Source organism: Marmota flaviventris, chromosome 4 (assembly GCF_047511675.1).
Source record: "Marmota flaviventris isolate mMarFla1 chromosome 4, mMarFla1.hap1, whole genome shotgun sequence".
NCBI lineage: Eukaryota > Metazoa > Chordata > Mammalia > Rodentia > Sciuridae > Marmota > Marmota flaviventris.
Window position 1 is genome coordinate 52,328,240 of NC_092501.1, and position 25,795 is coordinate 52,354,034.

Genomic DNA, 25,795 nt, shown 5'->3' on the forward strand with positions numbered 1-25,795 from the left:
CCCATGATGGAGGGCAGACATGCAGCGTCCGAAGCAGGAGGAGCCCCAGGAGCTGGGCACGGTGGGCGCCGTCCATCTCCCTGCCCTGCCCCCACACCCGGAACCCCAGCCAGGGAGGACCGTGGGGTGAAAGAGGACAACTGTGAGATGGACTTACGGTGGCTTTTGGGGTCGCTTAGAGTCCTCTTATCTGTTGAGGGAAATAAAGGGAGAGCCAGTGACACAGATGACAAGAAAGGGTGCAGAGAGGGCGATGGACACGGCGCAGGTGAGGGTCAGCTGTGGGGGCGGAGGCGAGGCTGGGGTGGGGCTGGCACCGGGGTGGGCGGGCTGGGCGTCCTCCCCGGCCCCTGCCCCGGACTCACTCTGCATGCACAGCCCGTCCGTGCAGTTCTTGGAGTCCAGCAGGGTCCCGCTGCAGTCGCGGCCTCCGTTCTGGGGCGGAGGCGCCATACACTCGCGGCTGCGCCAGTGGGCACACTCGGTGCTGCAGGCCGACCACTTGCTCCACTCTGTCCAGGCCCCGTCCACTGCAGGAGCAGGTGCAGGCGCGGTCACCCCGCAGTACACACACAGCGGCGCTTGCGCACACACCTCTGAGGAGGGACAGGGGGACAAGCCACAGAGAAACCCACACCACGGCCATGCAGCCTCGGGCTAGCAAGCGGCCACGGGCACCAGGTGGACAGAGAACACAGAAGTGCTCAGACACAACCAGATGCACAACTGCAAACCCAGAGGACAAGCCCCGCTGCCACCCGGACCCACAGCCACAGGGAGAAAACAGCCAGACACGCAGGGGCAGGCAGAAGGGGACGCAGGAGACAGAGGGTTAGACTGCTAGCAGGACAGGGCCCCGCGGACCGAGTGCATCGACACTTGTATATGGCAGCTCTGGAACCCTGGCCAGGGGCAGGGAAGAGGCCCAGGCTGCAGCCCAGAGCCTCCACCTCAATCTCAGCTGCAGCCCAGCCCAGCGAGAGGTCAGAGAGGGGAGCTCTGGGCCAGCCTGGGCGGCCCCCTTCCCTGTGGACACTGGGGAGAATGTGGCCCTGACTCTGGCATGTCATGCAGGCAAGCGGGTTGGGGTGGGCTGGGTGTGGGCAGGGTGCCACCTGGCCAGCGGCCCTGACCTGGGCACACGGTGGTGCAGGCGGTTTTCTGGAAGGCCTGGCCCTCGCAGAAGGCACCTCCGTTGAGCGGGGCGGGGTTGGTGCAGGTCCGGGTGCGCTTCTGCCAGCCTCGGCCACAGCGGTTGGAGCAGGGCGACCACTCTGCCCAGCTGGACCAGCCGCCATTCACTGTAGGGACAGCAGTCGTCACCCAGGTGGCCTGGCTGTGGGTCACTGTGGCCCCCAAGCCCACGCCCACTCCCAGTGAGGTCTCTCTGTGGAGACCTCCATGGGCAGGCTGAGCCGTGACACGGGCACCAGGAGGACCTGGGAGTCACTGTCTGCTCCCTGACCCATCATGCCGTGAGAAACAAAGGTCCAGAGAGGCCAGCACTTACTCAGGTCACCCACTCACAGCGGGCGACCTGGGACTCGCCCTGGGGCTGCATCCCAGGATGGGACTCTTTCTAGAACATTCTAGAACCACCTTAGCTATGGCTCTTTCCCTTGCACTCCTGAGGCCAAGGGGTCAGCAGAGAGCTGCACACAATCCCGGCAGCAGTCCCCAGCTGCCTGGCAGAGGTCTTCTTCAGGTGGCCAGGGGCTCTGGACCAGGGTCCAGTTCCGACTTGGAACCCAGGAAGGTCTGGCTTGGCCACTGATTTTTCTGTGTGACCTCAGGCAATTCACTTCCCCTCTCAGGGCTGCCCCCTCCCGACCTGATCAGGGGTCCCGCTGGCCTTGGGTTGGGGCAGGGTGGTGGGACATAGAGCCCCAGGCCCTCTCCCCCCCTCGGCCGTTCGCTCCCCGCAGAGCCCCACCGTAGACGATGACGGTGGCCGTGGTGCTCCGGCGCTTGGCCACGATGTTCTTGGCCACACAGGTGTAGTTGGCCGTGTCCGACAGGCGGGCCTGGCGGATGATGAGGTTGTGGTCGATGGTGATCAGGAAGTTGGTGTCCTGGGTGGGGTCGATGACATCCTCATTCCTGAGCCATTCCACCTGTGGGGTAGGAATGGGGGTGGTGAGGACACAGGGCCTGCCCCCTACCGGGGGGTGGTGTGGGCCCACCTAGAGGGACAGGAGGGGTCTGGCCACGAACAGAGCTGCAGTCCTATCTGTGTCCTCCCCACAGTGCTGACCCAGGGAGGCACCTCCACCGGGCCGGGCACCAAGCTGGGAGCCCCGTCTTCGAGCGGGGCAGTCTGGGAGGAGACCCACCCCCAGGGCCCGAGTGAGGACGGGGAACGTGTCTGGAGCATGAGGACGGTGGCGAGAAGTGACGGGTGGGGGCACTGCCCTGGATCCAAGGGCCGGGTGGTGAGGGCAAAGGTCACCAGCCTTTGGGCTGGTGCACACGGGGACACACTGAGACCCCTTGGTATCCATAAAGCTGGGCCTTGGTTCTGGGTGGGAAGGCCTACTGGAGACGGGGCCCAGGTGCCCAAGGAGCCCTGGTGTCCCCACCGGTGGAGGGCCTGCTGGGGTATGGCCTGTGCCACCTTCTGCAGGGGTGATGGCTCCCCTCTCGGTTCTGAACCTCTCCCCATCTGTGACACGGGAGGCTGAGAGGCTATGGGCGCAGCGGCTGTGACAAGCGTGAGACCCGTCTGCTCTCAGCCTTACCTGGCACTGCCACGTCCCCACTCACCTCGGCCACAGGCACCCCCTCTGGGGGGCGGCACTGCAGGAGAACCTCGTGGTCCAGGGGCACTTCCTTGCCCAGAGGCTCCTGGTCGAAGTTCTTGCGCAGGTCTGGAGGGCAGAGGGCACAGTCAGGTGGGGGTAGAAGGGCACCCGAAGTACCCACCATGGCCACCAGGGGGCAGTGCAGCCAAGGGAACGGCTGACGTCCCTCCCTGAGCTGTGGGTCCCTGGCCCAGGCGGCCCAGGTGGGCGAGAAAGCTGGCAGTTTCCTCTGCAGGTGAGGAGGGCCACCGGGAATGCCCAGTTCTGGGTCTAGGAACCCTGTGAGCTGCAGGCGGGTTCCCAATGTCCGCAGAGGGCATCTCCAGCCATAGAAGTGGGCTCCTCCTCTGGCATCCAGGGGAAGGGAGAGGCCCTGGAGGGGCCAGGGAGCTTACAGGCGATGCGCACGTAGGCCCGGCGACTCTTGGTGGTGCCCGCGGAGCTCCAGGCCACACACTGGCACCAGTAATCCTCCAGCCCAAAGAGCTCCTCCACCTGCTGCCGCGACACCTCGATCTGCACCTCGCGCACCCGCAGGCCTGGGGGGGAGAGTGGGTCAGGGGCAGGCCACAGCCACCAGCTGGTCACTGCACCCAGCTGCGACTGCCTGCCTGGCCTGGATCCCACATGCCACCCAACAGCCCTGGAGAGCTTGGCACTCATCCGGGGTCTCATCTCCAGACCCTTCAGTGGAAGGACCCAACCCTCCATGTGGCCTCCAGGCCCTGCAGATTCTATCCCTCTGCAAATCTCTTCCCCAAAACTCGTGGGAGGACCAAGACCACCTCCTCCAGGAAGCCTCCCTGTCTGCCTCCTGTTTCAGAATTCCTAAGACTGCACCCCCTTACCAGAATGTATCCTATCCAATCCTCACATGGATTGTTAAGTCCCTGAGGACACGACTGTACATGGCACGGTGGTTAGATGGCTGGCCAGGTTTGAATCCAGGCCCCATCTCACTCCCCAGCTGTGTGACCTTCACTATGTTACTTAGTCTCTCTGAGCCTTGATTTCCCATCATAGTAAAACACAAAGGATAAACTCTAAATGACTCATGGCAATTAGCTTGTCAGAACCCAGCCCAGCTGGGCACAAATTGACTCTGGCAAGTTGTTTGGATCTTATTTAGCCCTTCCTTTCACATCAGAGAAACTGAGGCCCAGAGAGGGTAAGTGGCAGGCCCAAAGTCCCCCAGCAAGCTGCCAGTGGAGTGAGGGTCAGCTGTCTTGTATCTTGCCCAGGTTGAGATCTGTCCCCTAACACGCTACTTCTCTGGATCCACCCCAATAAAGTCATCGCTGTCACTCTCCCATATTGTCACAGGTGGGCTCCCAAATAGCAAGGAGAGCCCCAGCCCCAATGGCAAAGGAGGTGACAGTGGTGTGTCAGAGAGGGTGGCCTGCAGTGCCGGCTGCCGGCTCCGAGATCAGAGTTGCTGGGCCCACAGAGCAGGCCACGCCCCTCCTTCGCCAGCTGGGAATCAGGTGCAGGCCAGGGTCGCCCAGTGGAGGAGGTATCCGCCGCACCCCGTAAGCCCAGCACCTTGTCCATGTCTCCCAAGTATGGTGGCTGAGTGGCAGGCCACGTGTGGCCGGGACTTCCAGGGGGACCACCTGCATGAGTTGGCAGGAGCTGGGAAGTCCCCTCCTGCTGGCCTGGCCCGGAGCTCTGTGCTCCCAGGGGCCCCAGGAGCACGGCAGGGCTGGGGTGCAGAGCAGGAGCCGCGGCCAACCCGGCCTCACTGCTTCCCCGACAGTGGCCTGTGAGCCGCATCCACAAGTGCAGCCGACGGGGACAGTGTGCCCCAATTTCTGTGTGCCTGGTGGCAGGGAGTAGGGGCCTTGCCGTTACCGTTACCGACAGCCACGGGCCGTTATGACTCCTGTGAGTCATCCAAGCGGGGCCAAGCAGGCAGGAGGCGGCCAGGCTTTGCCTGGACCCCCTGGCTGACCTCTAATACAGGCCAGAGGACAGAGGAGACTGGCGTTCAGATGTCTACCATCTCTTGTGCTAGATATGGTCCCCTGACACTGGGGCTCAGAGAGGTCGGTGACTTCCCCACAGCCACACAGCTAGAGAATGAGAATATCTGGGGGGTGTGAGAGTGTGTGTGTGTGTGAGTGTGTGTGTGTGTTTGCACGCATGCCTTTAAAGTGTTTTGATTTGGGGTAGGAATGGTAGCTTCAATCTATTTTTTATAAAACTGAATCGTGGTAAAATGCACATAACCAACAACGTGCTGTTGGAACCCTAACGTACAGTTGGGCAGCCTTGGTACATTCTGGGGTTTGGTTTTTAGTCTAGGTGAACCCCAAATACAGGTTTTTCATGCAAAATAGAAATCAAAGGAGGGGGGAAACAGGAGGGAACAGGGAGAAACAGAGAGGAGGAGAGAGGAAAAGAGAAGAGAGACACAAGGGCAGGCTGGACGGACACACGGACACACACACACACACACACACACACACACACGGACACACACACACGTCAAGGGAGGGCCGGGCAGTGGGGAGGAGCTGGGAGCTCAAGGAAGCTGCGGACACCGCAGTCCACTAGGGCCGGGGACACCCTTGGCCTGGGGCTGCTGCAGGGGACAGCAGTGAGTGTCCCCGCGGGGTGCCAAGCCTGTCACCCAGGCTTGCTGCGCTGTGGACGGGGTTGCTGGCCCCGGGTGTCCTCGGGAGGTGAGGAGCGGGCTCTGCCACCTCTCCCTCCTTCCTTCCTGGGATTTGGGGGCACCCAGCACCACCTGCACGACATCTGCTTCTCATCACAGCGTCGCACCTCCCAACACTCAGGACGTTCATGCAAATCCCCAGCCCTGCTGGCCCCGAGCACAGGATAGGGGTCTGTCACTTGTGTGCAGGGAAAATGGTCCCTTCCACCACAGGAAGGGCCTGGAAAGTTAGGAGGGCCCTGGATTCTCGTGGGTGTCCCAGGGCCCAGGGCTGTGGATGGGGCGCCCCTCTCCAGGTGGGGGCAGAATCCCAGTCCCCCCAGAGCTGACCCCTGACCTGAGAAAGAAGGTGGAAAGAAAACGCAGGTGGGAAGGGATGTGGCAATGTCACCCCAGGCCAGGCGGGGACCCGTGGCCTGTCCTTGGGGAGATTCCCATCCAGGGTGACGCCCAGATGGGAATCTGAGGACCGAGGGTCGCGGCTGCGTCAGTGCGCGTGGAGCCCAGGCCAGAGCCTGGGCCGCGGGACCCACCGGTGGCCTCGTCCAGCCCCTCCTGCGTGGCGTGGTCCTTCTGGCCGACCCACTCGCCGTTGCACTTGAAGTAGACCTGCGTGGCGGGGCGGGCGCGGCAGCGCAGCTCCACGGGCTTGCTCTTCACCAGGTAGGCGTCCTGCGGCTCCTGCAGGAAGTGGGGCAGCGGCTCGGCCGGCGCCGACGGGAAGGAGTCGGGCAGCACCTGGCTGCCGGGGTCAGGGCCTGCGGAGTGGGAGACAGACGGCCGTGAGCCCAGGCTGGGGCCCGGGGCCCTCTGACCACCCTGGGGACTCCGGGGAGGCAGAGGACCCGCTGGGTGACCTAGCGAGCTCTTCACGCCTCGGGCCTCCGCCTCCCCATCATCCTGCTCTTCAGAGGCCGAGCCTCTGGGCCCGTCCCAGGCTGGGAAAGCCAGGCAGCCCAGGGAGGCCGGCGCAGGGGGGCTGGCCCAGGGAGGCCGGCAAGGGCAGTCCCCAGGACCCCCCAGCGGCCCCTGCCCTGGCCCTGCGGGGCCTCGCTTCCGTTCCCCATGGTGAAGGCACAACACGGGGGCTGGAAACCCGCGGAGGCTGGGACTTAAACCAGGCCAGCTCTGCCCTGGAGCCATAGCTGCCCTTTGCAGCCCCAGCCAGCCCGATGACGAGGTGGGGACAGCCAGGGCCTGCGGGGGCGAGGCGCCCTGGCGGGGTGGGGGGGAGGGCACTAGGCCTGGCTCCCAGGTGCTCAGCCCCCACAGGCCTCCTCCTCTAGGGAGCCCCAGAGGCGAGGCCCCGTGGGACTCCACCTGGAGCCCTGCGGCTGGCCCCTCCCAAGGCGGCTCCCACCCAGGGGGTCCACGCCCACCCACATGGATGAGGAAACTCCAGAGAACAGGCGAGGCTGTGCCCAGGGCAGTGCCGCCCAAAGAGGCCAAGTGGGAACGCCTGGGTCCCTGGAAAGAACAGCACCTCGGGAGGGGACAAACAGGAAGGGAGTGGCCAGGCCGCGGGAGGAGGAGACCAGGCCCGGCCTGCGATTGGCCTGCCAGGCACTCAGGAAAACTGGCTTTCCAAAGCCAAGTGCCAAACAATCAGGAGGCTGGGGACAAGCCGTGGGGGGCCTGTCCTCTGGCTAACTGCTACAGAGGACCCAACAAAGGACGCCGTGGGGTGGGCACATCTGCCCGGCCCTCCACCACCTGAGTCTACCTCCCACTGGGGTGGGAGGCCAAGAATGGACTCTGACCTGTCCACTCCAGGAGGCTGTGGTGGCCTTTGGGATTCTCCCTGTAGGCAGGGCCCAGGGGACACCTGGTTTTCCAAGAGCAAAATGAATAAAGCAAGTCTGGAGACCCCATGTGACTGGGCTGCTGTCACTGGCTCCAGGCCCCGGGGGGTGTGTGTGAGAAAGATGGACAGACGGACCCAGGGACCTGAGGGAGGGAAGGAAGCCAGCCAAGAGCCGTGTTCCGTGTGACCCAGGGTGAGTGCCTGAATCTGCCCTGTCACCTCACCTCTGAAGAGGGCCAGGAGGCAGGGGGGCACAACCTCTCTGGGCTCTGGGGACCCCGTGACTGCCTCAGAGAGGGTCTGGACACAGGAGGCACCTGTTGCTGCATCTGGACCTCAAGGGCTCTCCAGGCAGCAGGAGCTGTTTTCTGCCCTTTCAACAGTTAGATCATCTCGTTTCTGAACGACCCTGTAAGGTGTCCTCTGTTCATCCTTATTTTATAAATTGAAGCTCAGAGAGATGAAGCAACTTGCCCAAGGTTGCACAGCTAGCAAAAGGCAAGGTTTGAATCCAAGAAACAGACTTCCGTGTTTGGGTGTCGCCCAGAACTCCTTGCCCTGTGGCTGAGGTAGCTCTGTGACACTGTGGGTGTTCCTGCCCTTGGGGATCCCAGGAGCACCCTGACACTGGCCGGGACTTGCAACTGATGGCCTCTCTCATCAACAGCAGGGATGGGACCATCATTTTCATTCAAAACTGGACAAACTGAAGACCACCCAAACAGGGCCAGTGACTTGCCCTAGGCCCCCTGGTTTGGGGGCAGCTAACCTGGAAATGGCACTGAGGATTCCTGAGCCCAAGCCCGGCTTCCCACACCTGCTCCCCCCTACAGGCTCTCGGAAGGCGCGTCAGCAGGCCTGGGGTGGCGGGGTGGCCAGCGCTGGCCACGCTCATCCCCCTTCCAAGCACGGTGCCGGCCCCCGGCTGCCTGCTCTCTGCGGCACTGCAGGCCGTGTTTACGACGGTTTTATAACCCTAATGCCGCTCATTTATAAAGCGGCGCAGATGCGATGGAGGAAGCAAACATTAGACATCCATTAGCGCAGGGCCGCGCCCGCAGCCCCGCCCCGCCCCGCGCTCTGCCCGGCGCTGGCGCAGACATTCATCTCTGGCTTGGGAAGGGACACAGCCCGAGCTCTGCCTGGTGGCACAGGATGGCTCAGTATGGAGCTGGCTCCCCCTTGCCCACATCCCCACGGTCCAGGGGACAGAGAGGCAGGTGCGGACAGGAGGCCAGGGAAAAGAACCAAAGGACACCCAAGATTTAACGCCAGGGGAGCCTGCGGGGACGCGCTGGCTGGCACACAGTAGGTACGCAGCTGGTGGAAATCAAGCAGAGGCAAATGTGGAGGAGGGTGCCCCGCTGCGTAGGGCTGAGCTGGCCTCTGCCCTTCCTTCTCCTGGGCCCTGTGGCTGAGGGAGGCTCGGCCAGTGGTCCAGCGGTGACCTAAGCCAGGCCCCGTGGTGCCAGGGGGGAGAGTAAAGGTGCCCAGGGGCCTGTGGGCCCTATTCTGCTGGGCACCATTCAGAGGACACGTCCTGTCCCCTCGGCGCATCCCACGACAGCCCTACATGGATCGGAAGTTTTTGTCTTTAGTATCTCAATAATTTTTTACGGCATTTCCAGGTCCCAGAGAAAGTCCCCAAAGCTGGAAACTGATTAAGTAGCTACATCCCAACAGAAGTCTTTATATCCTAAACTCTAAGTAGCCTTTTGGAAAATGCTTAAATTGAGACAGAAACAGAATGTTTTCGCCCCATTCCTAAGTAGTCACAATGACATGCTGACGGGGATGTAGGCACCCACTGGGCACAGTGCCACCTCCCAACCACAGAAGCAGAGTGGACACCACCACCCCTACGACTTGGGTACTCCAAAGGGCCCAAAGCTCGGCTTTGCAAAATACTGTGCCAAATCCAGGAGAGCAGTGACGTAATGCTGAAACTTGGAGCCACCTTCAGAGGTCGTTGCTGCAGTGTCCAACAGTGTCCCTTGGAGTGTGGAAATACCCTGTGGCACCCTGGGGTGCCGTGGCATACAGTTTGGGAATCAGAATCCTGCGGGTACGGCACTGTGATCATCCCGTCTTACAGACGGGGAAACTGAGACCAAAGTGTCTAAGTCATAGGTTGGGGGCTATGACACTGGCAAGAACAGAGCTGGGGTCAGATTCAGGGAACCCGTCTTCTACACTCCACTGGGTGGAAATTGGCACTTGTGTGCACTACAGCTTATGTGCTGTGTGCCTACGTACCCGTGTGCAGGGGCTTCAGATACTCTACCTCCTCCCAGTCCTCAACGTGGGGATTATGTGCCCATTTTACAGAGGAAGGCACAGGCATCGAGGGACTTCAAGGGTCCCCTGGCAGTGGGACCAGTTCCTAATAACAGCTCACTTGGGCCTACGTTGCAAACACCCCTTGCCGTTAAAGCCACCCGTGGGCTCGGAGCCACACGTGCTTGATCCCACCTCCTGGCTTCCCCACACCTCTGCGCATCTTTACTAAGGGCGCCTCCAGGAGCCGACCCAGCCCCTGCCAGGAGGGACATTTCCCACATACAGCGTGCGGCTGTGTGTGTCTCCGCGTGTGTCCTAATAGCAGTCCCAGACATAGTGACAGACGGTGAAACACAGGCAACCCAGCCCTGAAGGACGGAGCCCCAGCCTGCATCTCAGGGGACTGACACTGCCACGTGGCCTTTCCCTCTAAGGCCACCACCTTAAAACGAGGAGGCGGGCCAAGTCACTGCCTCAAGGCCCCCTCTGGCTCTTACGCTCCGAGCTCTTCAGACCCCACGTGGGGTCTCTGTTCCCATGGGAGAGCATCCTCCTTCACAAAGCACGTGTGCCCAAGGTCGGGCGTCTTTCCTGCCATCGCCACTCCTGCGTGGCTCACCAGCCCAGCAGGCTGGCTGGTCCGGAGGGGGCTGTGGGTGGCCCTGGTAGGCGGATGAGAGGCATTTGCAGCAGACCCTCCAGCCACGCCCCACCGCCTCCCAAGCCTCAGATCAACATGAGCACCAGGGCCTCTGGGTGCTGCCTCCACTGGGGCCGTTTGAACCTGCCCTCCTACTCACCTGTACACCTGCCTGTGTCCACAGAGGTGACTTAAAGGGTCAGTTCGTCCAACATCCCTGCCAAGCCCCCATCCAACTTTAACTGGCACACCCCCGGGGCTGGGCACGCGCTGCTGCCCTTCTCAGCCAGGTCTCCTCTGGTCGGACCCACCAGTTGGAAAAGTCTTCCTCGCTATGGCTGCAACCAGCCACTGCGACCTCTAACCTTCGAGGTCACACTGACCTGCACATCCTCTTGCCTGTGACAGTGCCCAGTGTCTGGGGGAGTAGCTGGCCCTCCCTGACCTGCCCATCTTCTTCTGAACATATGACAGTTTTGCACGCCCACTCTATCCTGGCTGCCTCATGGTCAAGGTCCCTGACTGGGGAGGGGAGGTGCCAGGATGCATCTGGCTGTCACCGTCTGCTTCTGGCAAGAGCATTTGGAATGGGGAGTTCAAAGGCTCCTTAACGATTCTGGTAGCTGCTCTTGGAGCGCAGGGACATACCACAGCCTTCTTGGTATCCCCATGAAGTCCAGGTCAGGGTACCTGTCTGGAGGGACGGTGGAGCTGGCAATCATGAAGGACAGGGCTTCTTCCCAGGGGCTGGCCTGAGCCACGCTCACAAGCCCCTAGGGCACGCAGGCTGAGGACACATGTCCCTTGGTCTGCTATCACCTGAGCCCCCAGAACCCTGTATTCTACCTGCTCAGAGAGGGAAAGTGACTAACGTGACATCACACAGGAAATGAATGGTTCAGTGCCAGAACCCAGTTTCTGATTTGGGGTTGAGTTAGGAAGATCAGGTCCAAAAGTAAGTACAGTCACAGTGGGACAGGGGACAAACGCTTTGGCTCTTTCCATTCCAGGTCCATCTCTGATCGGCCCTGATGTCTAGGGCAGAGGCCTCACTGCGAGGCAGCAATTGTGGGACAGGGAGGGCTTGGCTGGACACCCCCATGGCTGGCTTTTGTCCATGGTCCCCCAGGCTCAGCACTGGGGGGAGCAACCTGGGGCTGAGCAGGACAGGGAGGGGAGAAGGGGGCCAGGCGGGGGGTGAGAAGAGAGAGACACCCCCGCTGGGCACATTTATCACGGGCAATCACAGTGTTTCTGGAGCCCCTGGACACCGGCTAATGCTCCGCAGACCTGACCTCCCACTGCATGGAAAATCTCCTCCATTCACCACGAGGCAGTTTGCGCAGTGGGGGTGCGGGGAGCTGGGGGAGAGGAGCCCGCTTATTATTATGTTTTAAAAACACACAACCCCACGCGGTCAGACCCCTCCCTGGACACAAAGCCCTTCCTCCATCTGGCCCTGGCTCCTGCGGCTGTGGGGTTCGGGCTGGGGCCCCCTCAGAGGCAGCTACAATGGCCGCTACTGGTGACAAATGGGGGCTGGCGAGCCTGGGGGGCTGAGTTTTCCCTAACAAAGAAGGCCCCTAGCACAGCCCTTTCCCACACCCTCCACAGACCGTCCATGCCCAGGACGTCACTTCCTGTGCAGGCTGCAGGAAGTGGCCCAGCCAATGTGGGCAGCTGGGGCAGGGGCGTGCATCCTGAAGGGGGGTCCAGACGCTCCTGGGAAGCTGCTCCCTCCCAGGACTAAGGGGCTAGTGAAGGCGTGGACGGGGCGCTGGGACTGGACTAGGCCACCCACTCACACTGGGCTACCTGACTCACGGTGGCAGCTGGTGAGACTGACCCCACGCTCTCCTTCTGACTCTCAGCCGGGCCTGGGCCCCTAGGGCCATTTTAAGGCCCAGGTCTGATGGGGTCCCCGCAGCTGGAGGCCTGGGCCCCGAGGAAAGGCTTTCTGTCCCCGTCCCCATCCCCTCCCAGGCGAGGAGCTCGGAGCCCTCTGGTCTGCCCCGCTCTGGATACTGACCACCCATCCCACACCTGGCACTAAGAACCTGGGCGGCACACATCGCCCACACCACAGGCTGCTCCATTGTACAGAGGGGGAAACTGAGGCTCGGGGGAGTCAGAGGCATGCTCAGTCAAGGTCACAACCACAAGAAAGCCAGCAGCTCTTGCCATGAAGCCATGATGGCCCCGAGGGACCAGCAGCTGCTCCCTGTCCTCCCAGGAGTTCCCAAGGGGAGGGGTCTCAGTTTCCTAATGACCCCCCACCTGTCCTCCCATCCTCTGTAGGCCTCACCCTCCCAAGGCCTGGACTGGTTGGGGGCACCCGTGCCCAAGAGGTCTGTAGGAGAGGCCTGGTGGCAGCCTGGCGCAGCCCCCCCAGGGAGCAGCTGGAGGAGGGGGACACTGGTTAGGCTCACCTGGGCCACAGGAGCCCATCCATTCTCTGGCATGCCACTGTCTGATGGAACCTCTCCTAAACATTGCCCTCTAGAAAAACTGGGCACTAGACTCCCTGGGGAGGAGAGGGGGACTTCATTTTTAAAATCCTTCCTTTGCCAGGTGGGTGCAGTGGCACATGCCTGTAATCCCAGCAGCTTGGGAGGCTGAGGCAGGAAGATCTCGAGTTCAAAGCCAGCCTCAGCAAAAAGCGAGGTCCTAGGCAACTCAGTGAGAGCCTGTCTCTAAATAAAATACAAAATAGGGCTGGGGATGTGGTTCAGTGGTCGAGTGCTCCTCAGCTCAATCCCCAGTACCGCTCCCCTCAAAATCCTTCTTTAGCTTCTAATAAAAACACCCCCCCCTTTCTGATTACAAAGAAAATACCCTGGTATTGTCATCAATTTAGAAAAGATAACCATGAAAATAAGTCACCCCACTCCCAGCGCAGTCGAATCAACACTGTGTGTTGATCCTGTGACTTCTTTCAGGTGCCCAGATATTATTATTTAAACGGGTTCCGACCGCGTACAGTTGTGTAGTCTACGATTTCTTCACTAAATTAATAGCTATCAACTAAGTTCATCTGTTAAACCGAGAGCAAGGTGCACGGGGATCTCGCTGTCCTGTGCTCTAGGGGTCCCTCCATCTCAAGGTCACATTCTGCCTGTCTCTCACACAGTGGCACACATGGGGGTGAAGGCCAGCTGGGCTGGCTGCTCCTGACCTGGCTCTGGGGTCACTGAGCTGCTGTGGCATGCAGAGCCGGCACGGGAACTGGCTGGGCAGTGACCTCACGGTGGCAGTTTGGGTGCTGGGCAAAGATTCCCTTTCTCCTGGCAGAGTCAGACCCCCATGGAATGTCCTCTGACCCAGCAGCTGTCCAGGGCCGGGCTGAGCAGGACAGTGGTTCTGCCCCCTCTCCACACCACCCTGGGAAGCCCAGGGTCAGCCTGCCCGTGAGTGTCCTGGGCACGAGCCCTGGGAAGGAGACCCTTCCTTGCAGAGGGAGGTGACCTCCAGCACGTCGCCCGGTGGAGGAACACTGCTCTCCTTGCCCACTGCACCAGGCCCTGGGCTGCAGGGTCCTCAGACCCGAGTCCAGCGCCTTTGCTTCAGATGGGGGTCCTGAGGCCGGGGAGGGTTAACAACTGCTCCAAGGCAAACAGCCGGCCTGCGGCATCACATGGGCATGAAGGGAGAGAGACAGAGGCGCCCCGACCCCAGCCTTCGCCCACCTGTGGAAAGTGGCGTGGGAGAGAGGGGGACCAGTGGGGCAAGACGGGCAGAGGCAGAAATGGAGTCACAGGAGAGGGGCAGAGAAAGAGACCCTGAGAGAGGCCGGCAGGGGCAGGGAGTGGGAGGGGCCTGCGGAGCTGGGGAGCAGCCTCTCTTCCCACTTTTCTGAACCCGAATCCATGGCTTCCTAATCGGGCCCCAGGGTGGAAAGAAGAGGGCAGACCTCTCTGGTGTCTCTCCACAAGGTGAGAACTGGGCTGCATGGGGCCTAGGAGCACCTGAGACCAGAGGAGAGGAGTAACTTGCCTCAGGTCACACAGCAAGTTGGAGGCAAAGCTGGACTGGGCGGTGGCCACCCCGGAACCCAGTCTCTCTCTGATCCCACGGTGGGGAAGACCCTGGCCCTGGGTGTGGGTGATCGGCTAAGTCTTTGGCTGATGGGGATGAGGAGGCGGTAGCACTGGCCAAGGGGAAGGCCCCTGTGGCTGTGGAGATGCCTCAGGAGGGACATTTCCTGAGGGCCCTGCTCCACCAAGCCCACAGTGGGACCCAGAGCAACGTCCACACCAGTGCTCAGTCGGCCTCCAGCCCAACTCCGCGGTCACGGGCGGTCCCTCTGCCTGCCGGCCACCACCCTCGACAATTGGTGCAGCTCCGTCTCAGTGCCCTCCCGGGTGGCAGCCGGGCGCCCTCCTCTGGCTTCCACAGCTACCAGCTGGGATTCCTTGTTCAGGCCCCCCTCATCCCACACTCTGCCACCTGAATCGCACTGCTCTGTCATGACGAACTTGGGGACACCACTTCCCTCTGGGCCTCAAATTTTGGGGGGATAGGGTATCAGGGACTGAACCCAGGGGTGCTTAACCTCTGAGCCACACCCCAGCCCTTTTAAATATTTTATTTAGAGACAGGGTCTCGCTGAGTTGCTTAGTGCCTCGCTAAGTTGCTGAGGCTGGCCTTGAACCTGTGAACCTCCTGCCTCAGCCTCCTGAGCTGCTGGGATTACAAGTGTGAGCCACCGAGTCTGGCTGGGCCTCAGTCTTCTTGGGGAAATGGGACCATTTCTACTTGCTTTGCTTCTCAGGGCTGTTGGGCACATCAAGGTCACAAGTATGGAGGTATTTCGCCAGCTGGGCAGCCCCGTGCCTGCACTGGTTTTCATGATGGCTTCTTGTGGTGAGAACTCGTGGGCGTGCCCTCGGGGTGCAGGGTGCAGCCTGCCATCTTGACCAGCGGCTCCCTGCCCCCACCCTGCGCTCTCAGCTGGCCACCCCGGGAGGACAGGAGCTGCAGAGGCTGATGCAAGCCGGGAGGAGGGAAGGAAACAGACTCGCGTGGGGGGACAGCCCCGGGGGACGGCCGCTGCCCTGCCCCCGGCTTGTTTGCACCTGCTGATGTAACCAGCAGGCCTGCTTGGCTCAGGGAGGCTCACTCACCCCCAAGCCGGCAGCCAGAGGCAGGCAGGGCAGGGGGCGGTGTGCAGGAGGCAGGGGGGGCCCAGGCTGGCACTGCACGAGGTCATCCAAAGAGCAGGACCCTGAGGCCAGTGGGAACCATCCTCAGGGCTGTCCCTGGCTCTGAGCCTGGGACCTAACAGGCCCTCAGGTGTCGGTTCCTTCCATGGATTTCTTGAGGGGGATAAGGAAACCTGGGGGGGGGTGAAAGCTGGATCCTCCAGAGGAAAACCCCAGCGTGGCCCTGAGTCAGCCGCCAGTTCACTGGGAGCCGTGGGCCAGTGCCTGACTCCTGGGCCTTGGTTCACTTGTCTATAGATCTTCGTGGTGCTCAACAACTAAGCATGTCCCCAGGCCCCTTTGTTTTCTATTTTGAGACAGGGTCTTGCTAAGTTGCTTAGGGCCTCACTAAGATGGCCTCCAACCTGTGATCCTCCTGCCTCAGCCTCCCGAGATTCTGGGATTACAGGCATGTGCCACCACACTGGCCCACTTATCTTTAGAATGGGCATGATGTCACTGTGCCCACCTCAGAGACATATGAGGACAGAAGTGTGAAAGGGTGACATGACACTAAGGTATGTAGAGGGCTTGAGGGACTCAGGAACAGCTTGAGAGTAGGAGTGGGTACTCACTAGGAGCCTGGGACTCTCTGAGGCTGGACAGGGGAGGTAGGGCCCAGCAGCCATGCTCTCTGCCTGGCCGGGTTCCAGGTCTCCCCTTTGGGGAGGAAACCTTGGAAGAGGAGCACGTGGCTCCCCAGAGGCCTCCAAGGAGCCATGGAAAACAGGCAGGAGGCGGGGGTGTCGCTGCGTGGCAGAGCACCTGCCTTGACTAGCTCGTACACACACACACACACACACACCACACCCCACACACACCACACACCCCCCCCCACACACACACACAGACACCCACACCCCCACCACACACCACACACACACATCACACCCCACACACACCCACACCCCCACCACACACCACACACACATGCACACACACACACCACACACCACACACCACACACACACCACACACACACCCACACCCCCACCACACACCATACACACATGCACACACACCACACCCCCTCCACACACACACTACACAGCACACACCACACCCCCTCACATCCCCCCCACACACACCACACCCACCCACACCACACACACACACAGATAAAACAACAGAGGAAGACTGAGAAGACGGCTCCTGGAAAGCCCAGGGCCTGGGGAGTGGGAGCCCGGGTCCGTGGCGCCCACGCCTCCCACCTCCAGTTGCCGGGGTCGGCCTCTGGGGTGCCCCCTCTGGCTCTCCAGGCCCCGGGGCTGGTTCTCAGTCAAGCCTCTCGCTTGGCGTCCAAGCTCCCGAGACCGCCAGCCTCTCCGACCACCACAGGCCCGCTGGGAGGAGGCGTCCCGCTCAGCTGTCCCCCGCCCTCTTCGCTGGGGGAAGAGCCCCTGTGCTCCCTGCCCGCCTTGCCCAGTTCCGCCGGGCTGCCCCGAGGGAGGCTGGATTACTGGGGCTCTCAGGCCACGAAGATGCCCCCTTTCTTTAGCCGTCCCCGGGGCTGGCTGGTTGGCAGTGCTGGCCAGACCCAGGCTCTGTGCCAGGACTCCAGCACAGGATCCAGTGGAATCTGCCCAACGACCCCGTGGGCGCACGCTCCTACCCGTGTCCCCAGCGTGGCGGGTGAGAGAACGGCAGCAGGGCTGGTCAAGACGGTGCCTAAAATCAGGGCAGGGAGGAAGGCTTGCAGCGTGGAATCGGGGTCTCTCTGACCCATGTTCTTTAACCCCTCTGCAGTGGTACCCAACAGGGCTGTGGGCTCCCCGCCCCGGCTGGGACTCAGGGGTGCGCTGGGCCTGAGAACGTGCGTTCCCCCTCCGTCCCCGGGGGCCTGGGTGCCCACCAGGGCGCTGAGCGCAGGCAGCTCCCCCTCGGCCCTGGAGACTTCTCCCAGGGACTGAAGGAATCACAGGTGGCTGGTGGAGCCGGTCAGGACCCAGGTGTGGTAACGCAGGTGATAATGACAGCTATCCTGTGTTCTCACCTGGGCCTCCGGCTCATCTGCCAGCAGGGGACCACACTGTGGTGTTTCTAGCGGGGACCAAGCGCGATCACACACGTGAAGGGCCAGGGCAGTGCCCGGCGCGTCAGAAGCCACGCCGCCGTGATACAATGACCAAGGTTTATATCTACCCCTGCGCATCATCTCACCCCAGGACCCTGTGACACGGGCATCAGCCACCGCTACTGTTTACCTAAAGTCACCCAAAGTCACGTGGTTACTAGGTGGCAGAGGAGAGAATCTAAGCCGGTTTCGACCCCACTGGCAAGAACAGCCCTGGCAGAGGTGCCCCTCGGCCCGCCTCCCCGGGGAGGGTGGGTGCTGTTTTCTTTTATTTCCTGCCACCTTTCCAGTGCACCCCACTCCCAGGTCACCCAGGGCGTCATCAATGTCACCCGTGAGGGGAGCACATCTGAAGTGGGGGAACCTGAGGCTGGCAGCCACCACCCTTGGTGGTCCTGGACGCCAGCTTCCCTCCCTGGCTGTGTTCCCTGGGCACCGTACTGGGCATCCACCGGAGGGGGGTAGCTGGCTCAGCTTTTGACCCCCAGGTCACCAGCGTCTCCTGAGAGCCCTGCCCCCAGGCTCCTGGGATCCCAAATTCAAAACAATAGCAGCTCCAGGTTGCCCTGATGAAAGGGTTTCCAGGTGGCTAATTTTAGCTGAGGGACAGATATTTTCCCAGCCAGCGGCACCTCACTGGACAAATGGCCTGGGGTTTCCTCCCTGATTGTTCTCAGCTGGGGGCTGGGGGCTGGCTCCAGCTCAGAACAATTCCCTTTGTGTCTGCTTCCGGGTGGCCCTTACTCACAGAAAAGGAGACACCCTTAGGTTCTCAGCCCCCAGCTCCCCGCCCCCCACCCGGCCTGGGTCCTCCTCGCTCCACAGTCAGGGGCCTCCCCCCAAAGTGGCTCTGTTGGTTATAGGATTTGCAGTCTCCTCAAATCCTCAGGATTGGGGCAGAGAGGAAGGAAGGGCTCCTGGCCTCAAGACGCCTCCTTGTGGACAGATGGGAAAGCTGTGGCCCAGAGATGGTGTGATTGGCCTAAGGCCACACAGCACTCTGGCAGAGCACTCTTGGACTGTGTGACATGCAGAACTCCTACTGCTCCCACCCAGCACAGGGACACCTGGGAGGATACCTGGGTCCTGACAGGCTCTGGCCCAGGCTGCGAGCCTCCCATGGACACACCTGGAATCTCAGAAGACCTAACACCTGTGTGGGCACCGCACAGTCCAACAGGGCTCCGGGCAGGGTCCTGCAGCCCCTGCTGTGCTAAGCCCAGCAGGCCCCAGCGGGGTGACTAGGGTGACGGGGAGGGGGGGCACTCAAGGCAGGGGTAGTGGCCCTCTGCCACCCAGGGTGCGTGCCTTCACGTGTTTTTACCCGGGCTTTCTGCCTGGACTCCATCACTGAGTGCCTAATGTTGAGCCCCCAGGGCCAGCTGTGCACACAGTAGATGCTTAATGAATGCTTCTTGAGTGATGAGTGTCCCTCCTGAGTTCCTCTGTGTCCTCTTCTCCCTGAGCAGTGGCCTCAAATCTTCCCTTGCCATGGAAGCCCGAGAAATGAGGCCCTTGAGGAAGACCCCAAGGCCCAGGGTGGCCTCCACCCCCAGCTCTGCCCCTGCTCCCCCCCAGCTCAGGGGCCCTCCCTGCCTCCACAGGCCTCCTCTGTAGCCTCCCTGAGCCGAGACCCAGCACGCTATAATTAGAGTCCTCCTTCCAGGCCCTGGTAATGAGGGGGTGTCGGGTGCCAGCCGTAATTACAGCCTGGTTAAAATGAACAGGAGCCGCCTCCCGCCAAATTACAGGGTCTGCAGCCGGACTCCCTCCTGCCCGCTCCCTTTTTATGGGGCTGGTTAAAAGAGGGACCGGAGTCGATGGGGAACCAGCTCGGGCCGGGGCTGCGGTCTTGGGAGAGTCGGGAGCTGGCAGTTTGGGCCTGTGCTGCTTTGAAGCCACCTTCCCACCTCCGCTGGCCTCACCCTGTCAAAATTCCCACAGCCTTCCCGCGGGAGCCCCCAGCGAGGGGCTGTGTCTGTTCCCGGCCCGGGTCACGGACTTTACGGTGGATGGGCACAGCAACCCACAAGACAGGTCCCCACCCCGTCTTACCCGCCCAGGTTCAGTGCTGCAGTAACTCGCCCTGAAGCGCACAGTGGGTGAGGGACACGTCAGTGCTCCTGCCAGGCCCCCGCGGGGGAAGATTCTGGAGCGTGGGTACCCTGCATGCTGTGCCCCACTGCAGTGCCCGGGCCTCCCATTCATCCTGAGAGGGATGCAGTTGGCAGGCTGTGGCCCGAGAGGCCCAGCGGGGTCACCCTTCCCTTTTAGGATCAAGAGCTCGGACTGGGTGCAGCTTAGTGGGGGCCCTTGCCTAGTTAGAGGCCCTGGGCTCCTCCAGCTCTCCAATGCCACCTCAGGATCCACGGAGGCCGAGCTGCCGCCCGGGGGGCCTTTTCCACCCCAAGCCGGGCCTTGGCTCACAGCTCGGGGTGCCAGGGCGTGAAGGGCTACGCAGAGCACTGAGGCCAGGCTCTCCTGCCCGGCACCCCCAGGCTGGGGCGGCACGGCCGAGCCATGGTGGGGACAGGACAGAGGACTCTACAGGGCCGTGTGGGTCAACGTGATGGAGAAGGGATTCTCCCATCCCTGGCCTGGCTGGTCCCCGTCCCCCAGGGAATGGCGACCTCTCCCCATGGCCGCCAATGCCTGGCAGCCCTCCCTGCCTCTTGGCCGGCTTTCCTCCCAGCTGGAAGGACGGCTCCTGCCACCCACTGCCCACTCGCCACGACCGGCCCGGGGTGACTCAGTCTCCCAGTTGCCGCCTGCTCCTCCTCCCCCTCCCCTCCTTGGCGCTCTCCGGGCCTCAATAGCGCCTTTGATCCCAGCTCTCAAGGCCCCTGAACAAGGGCAGCCTGTCGCCTCAGCAAGGTGCCAGGGACAGAGCTGTGACGAGGACAGGGTGGGCACGGCCCCCGTCACCAGGACGGCCCAGGTGCGACACCCAGAGGTGCCCCGTTTGGAAGGCCCGAGACTCTGGGGAGGCCCCTGGCTCACTTGGCTCTTCCGGCCAGGACCTGAGGGCATCTGCAGAAGGACACCTTAATTAGGAAAGAGGGCGGCTGGCCAAGGGGCTGGACACACCCACGCCACCAGGGCCCTCTGCACGCCCAGCCCGGGCCGGGCCCTCTTGCCTGCTCCTGCGGCTCCACCTTGGGTCTTGGGAGGCCCCCCTGCAGCAGCCCTGCTCGCCCACCTGGCGGGAGGCCCCTGTGGAGAAGTCACTGTGGGCAGGGGCAGAAGCAGTGGCCACCCTGTGCTGAGTCAGAGAGGGGAATGGGCACCGTGTGGCCACCCTGTAGACCCCAGCGCTGTCCACCAGAAGGAGCAATGGCCAGAGGCCTGCCTGGCTCCCCCAGCTCCGGCTCAGACTGCTCGGTCCCAGGAGATGTCCCCAGCAGGCCACCCTCGCACTCCCACATGAGGAGGGCAGACCCAAAGCTGCCCTGGGCTGTCTGCCCCCGAACACGTCAGGAGGGAGCTGGGGCCTGGCTGGGAGTTGGCCACCGCACTGTGCTCCACCCTCCTCCCTGTGTGTCCCCAGGCAGGTCACAGGGCTCTGTGCCCTAATTTCCTCCTCTACAAAATGAGGTGACCCAGTGTCTCCCAGGCTCGTTGTTAAGGTAAACAGAATCACAGGGTGAAGGTCGTCAGTACAGGGTCTGCCCAGGCACTCAGGAAGCTCAACTTAGTTCAGGTTCAAGTTCTCTCCACAGACTTCTGTTTTTGTTTGTTTGTTTGTTTTTTGATACCAGGGACTAAACTCAGGGGCACCACTGAGCCACATCCCCAGCCCTATTTGTATTTTATTTAGAGACAGGGTCTCACTGAGTTGCTTAGGGCCTCTCTAAGTTGCTGGGGCTGGCTTTGAACTCATGATCCTCCTGTCTCAGTCTCCCGAGCCACAGGATTACAGGTGTGTGCCACGGGCTGGCTCTTCTTCGACTTCTAATGCTGTGTGATCCTGGGCCAGCCACTTTACCTCTCTGAGCTCCACTTTCTTAATCTTTGGATATACACTTCTTATGGATACAAAAGTGCTTATATAAAGGGCTTTACAAACTATAAAGGGCTGTCATTACTCCTTTTCTGATGAACACTTCACCTCCCTCCACCCTGCCTGTGAGGGAAGGCTGGGCCATTTCTACTCTGGCTCACTCTAGGGGATTCTGGTGACACCTGGCTCACATGGCCACATATGGGCTGCCCACCCTAAGCTCAGCTCCTCCTGGACAGGGAGGTGACATCCTTGGGCAAGAGGAAGAAGTGGGGCTTGGGTGCTGGCTTGGAGGAGCACCTTCAGCTACCAGGAGGATGACCCACCAGGCGGGGCCCCACCCCTTGAGAAAGGGCGATGTTTCGGGCGGGGGTGGGGACACCTCAGTGGCCCGGGGGCAGGCAGGCCTGGGCAGGAGCTGCCTGGGCACAGCCATCCTTGCTTCTTTGCCCTCCCCTGAAGAATCCCAGAGGCGTTCCTTGGGAGGCCCCAGGCGGTGTGACTCTGGACAGGGCCCCTCCCCTCTGGGCCTCCTTCACACGTGGCTTGTCCTGCTGCTCTGGGCTGCTCTGAGCAGAGGGTCCAGGACTGGCCCAGGGCAGCAGGCCCCGCTCACGGCTCAGAGCAGGCCAGGCCACCTGGAAGACCTGCAGGCTGGGTGAGGAGGGTGGGGTGGTCTCAAAACCCCCCAAAACCAGGACCCTCAAAACAAGAATGGGGAGCGGGCGCGGTGGTGTACCCCTGAAACCCCCACGAATCAGAGGCCGAGGCCGAAGGATCACAAGTTGGATGCCGGTCTCGGTGGTTAAATGCCCCTGGGTTCAATCCCTGGTACAAACACACACACACACACACACACACCCCCCAAGAACGAGTGGCAGCACCAGGCCTTCCCCAGGCTCCCTGACCTGCAAGCTGTCTCCTGCCACCCTGGCTGCCCAGCATGTGGTCACCGGCAAGATGAAGCCACATAGGTTCCTCCAGCCCAGGCCGAGAGGAGGCAGCCCCGGCTCTGCCCTGTGCAGGACTGAGGACACCCATATCGCCGGGAGACTGAGGGCCGGCTCTCGGTGGAAAGGCCCGACACGCTCAGGACAGAACCTCCACATGGACAGGTGGCTTCGCCCCTCTGGGCCTCAGTTTTGTTTCCTTTGGGTACCAGGGATTGAACCGGGGTGCTGAACCACTGAGCCGCACTCCCAGCCCTTCTTTTGTGTGTGTTTTATTTGGAGACAGGGTCTCACGGAGTTGCTTAGCACCTCACGGTTGCTGAGGCTGACTCTGAACTCAAGAGCCTTCTGTCTCAGCCGCCCGAGCTGCTGTGCCCGGCTGGGCCTCAGTTTCTTTACTTGTGAAATGCAGCTAAAGGGGGAGGGGGAAGGAAGGGTGTGACAGGCTGCGGAGTCTTACTTCAGCAGCTGCACAAAGGAAACTCTCACAATGGTTCTCGGTGATGGCATGCTTTCCTTGGGAGTGCTGTCCAAGTCTCCTGCCTCAGTTTCCTCATCTGTGAAGTGGGTATCAGAATATCGCCTACTCCATGAGAACACTGGCCTGGCTCCCAGCCTTGGCAGGCACTGAGTATTTGTTGGAGTCACTGAGACCAGGTGACCTGGCGGAGTCTCCTGCACACCTGGCCACAGCCTGCCCATTTCCAGGGAGAGACCCAGCCTCCTCTCTGCCCTGCAACAGGCTCCTTGTTGTCAGGCCCCAGATGGCTGCAGGGCCCCAGCCAGGGACAGCACCTTCCACACCCACACGGCACCCCGAACAGCACCTGGCATGAGGAGGAGGAGCGGGCACCCTTGCTTCTTCCCATTCCACCTTGGGGACTGTCACTGAGGGACTCACCCCTTAGGTGAATGGTCGGGAGGCCTGCAGGAGACAGGGCCGAGAGGTGCCAGGGGCCTTAGAATTGTAACTGAAGCCAACATATCCTCGCCGAGGCTCAGAGCTCTCTGCCCAGGCTTCCCAGTGCTCTCCGGGACCCTGCCCTGGGAGGTGGCACAGGGTCCACTTAACAGAGGAGAAAACCGAAGCTCAGGACAGGCGGGTGGGGCCGGCTGGCGCCCTCGCTGCCCGGGGCTGGCAAGCCGCCTGGTGGAGGCCATCGGAGAGAGCAAGCTGAGCCCCAGGGAGCTGGTGGCCCTTCGCCTGCGCGCCTCTGCGCTGGGAGGGGCACCCGACAGCAGGTGCTGGACCCGCTCCCAGGTCCTCCTGCCAGGCCGCCCAAAGCCTCCTCCTCAGAAGGCACCTTAGTCCCTGCCTCCCGCTTGGCCACCGCTCTCCTCTTTGACCTCCTAAGGCCTCCCTCTCTGCCCCACTGCTCTCCACGTTGCCTGGAATGTTCTTGTGACACCCCAGGGAAGTGAGGACCTGGGCTCTTGTCTCAGCTCAGTCATCAACATGCTGTGTGACCTTGGACAAGTCCCTGACCCTCTCTGGGACCTTAGTTTTCCATCCGTCATTGAAGGGTTGCACGAAAAGCTTAGATGTTCCATGAATATCAAAACCCCCTCACCAAGCACGGCTGGGCTGCCGCTGGGCAGCTGGGGCCTTGGGCTCCTGGCTCACCTCTTGGCTCCCCAGTGGGTCTCTGAAGAAGCTGGTCCAGGGACCGGGCTGCCAGGCACTGCCACCCTCTGGACTCCTGAGTAACCCGCCTGGGCTCCTTCTGTTCTCTCGGAGCCTTCTGTGCCTGTCTCTGGCCTCTGCCCAAGTTCCCTCCCTCCCCAGCCCACCCTCGCCTGGGGCTGGTGGTCCTCCCAACTGGCAGGACTAGTCCTCTCCGTGCAGTTTCCACCAGTCAGTAAGTACAGCAGGCCGGGGGGCGCACGGGGGACAAGTGGCCATAAATCACACAGCCTGCCCCCAGCGGGCTGCCAACAGCCCAGTGCGCCCAGAGTGCTGCTGGCTCAGCAGGTCCTCCCCTCCTGAGGAGCCAGCGGGCTGAGTGCTGGGTGGGGGGCAGTGGCTGGGAGTGTGACAGATGCAGCCACCCACCTGGCCACCTCTGGGCATGACAGGGTGACCACAGCATCCTGGCTCCCTTACAGCATCCCCTGGCTGTCCAGAGGAAGAAGCAGGGGCCATGGCAAGTTACTGAGACTTAGCCTCAGCCTCCTTATCTGGGAAATGGGTGGCTCACGGGAGATAACTTGGGACTCTGTCATCACCAACAAGGCCCAGTGCAGAGCCAGCCAGAAAGGCCCAAGACACCATGGCTAGCCTTGCCCAGGGGACTGGGCAGCGAGGGACCACGGATGTTTAAAGCCACATCTTTCACCCCTTACTTCCCCCTTGCCTAGCTAGACAGGAACAGTGCTTCTGTTTTGGGGTGGGAGGATCCCGGAAGAGCTGCTGGGAGTCAGACCCACCACGGGGAAGGGCGAGGACGCCAACCTGGTTAGCGGCTGGCGGGGCGCAGGCGCCTTGGGCTTCCTCCGTGAGAAAAGTTTGGTTAAAAAAATTAAGTGAGATCACAGGGGTGATATTAAAAGAGCAAATTACTGTAAAGGGCTTCCGCTCATTCCAGATCCGGCTGCAGATGGATGGCGCTAATTACCAAGGAGGAGGAGTGGCCTGCCCTGCCCGTGCAGCGGTCCCCGGGGTGGGGGGGACTCTGGCAGGGAAAACCCTGAGTTCCTTTGGTCTGCCATCCACATTCCTCCCCAGAACCTGGGCCGTGGGGAGGCGGGGAGGCCTGTGCTCTGCAGAAACCCTTCCTTCAGACCCGCTCCCAGGCTGGGACCCCTGAGAATGACAGCTTGGGGTGACTCCTGCTGCAAGTCCACAAAGCAACAGTACGAAGGTGGGCTTCTGTCTTTATTTCCTAACGTTGGTGTCCACTTCTAGGACGTTCCTTCTGGGAACTCCACTGCGCCCTGAGCAGGAGATGTCCACTGCAGTGTTATTTACCAGAGAGAAACACCCGAGCCCCGGCCACAGGCCAGGTAAAGGACACCCACAGGTGGGTCACCCTCAGTCAATGTGCCAATTAGGAAGTCACTAGTTACCCAGGCGAGGCTCCTGGGATAAAGGTGACTGAGGAGGTCACACCGTAAATGGAACCTGGACATGCCTGGGAGGAAATGTCGCCCTGTGCGCGCAGCAGCGGGGTCTGGTGGGATTGTGGGGGATTCTTTTCCAGACGCTTGTTTTCCATGTTTGGGGAACTACTGCAACATTATCTGGAATACAGAAGGCAACCAACTGACCACTCTCGGACCAGAAGTGAGGCGCAGAGAGCCAGGGCCGGTGCTGTCTCGAACAGCCCCAGGGACTCTGGCAAGTGACCCTCAGGCTGCGGCAGTGAGGT

The 25,795-nt window shown here is 61.5% G+C and overlaps 1 protein-coding gene across 1 annotated transcript in view; it reads right to left on the reverse strand.

Moving 5' to 3' along the window:
• The window catches only part of Unc5b (unc-5 netrin receptor B), a 75,138-nt gene that overhangs the window by 11,832 nt on the left and 37,511 nt on the right, over window positions 1-25,795 (reverse strand). The window contains exons 2-8 of the mRNA XM_027931248.2: window positions 6,012-6,236; window positions 3,197-3,340; window positions 2,764-2,867; window positions 1,934-2,114; window positions 1,134-1,301; window positions 366-530; window positions 158-190 (exon numbers count right to left, since the gene is read on the reverse strand). Of these exons, the coding sequence (XP_027787049.2) occupies window positions 158-190; window positions 366-530; window positions 1,134-1,301; window positions 1,934-2,114; window positions 2,764-2,867; window positions 3,197-3,340; window positions 6,012-6,236 (1,020 nt within the window). The remainder of the gene's footprint in view (window positions 1-157; window positions 191-365; window positions 531-1,133; window positions 1,302-1,933; window positions 2,115-2,763; window positions 2,868-3,196; window positions 3,341-6,011; window positions 6,237-25,795) is intronic.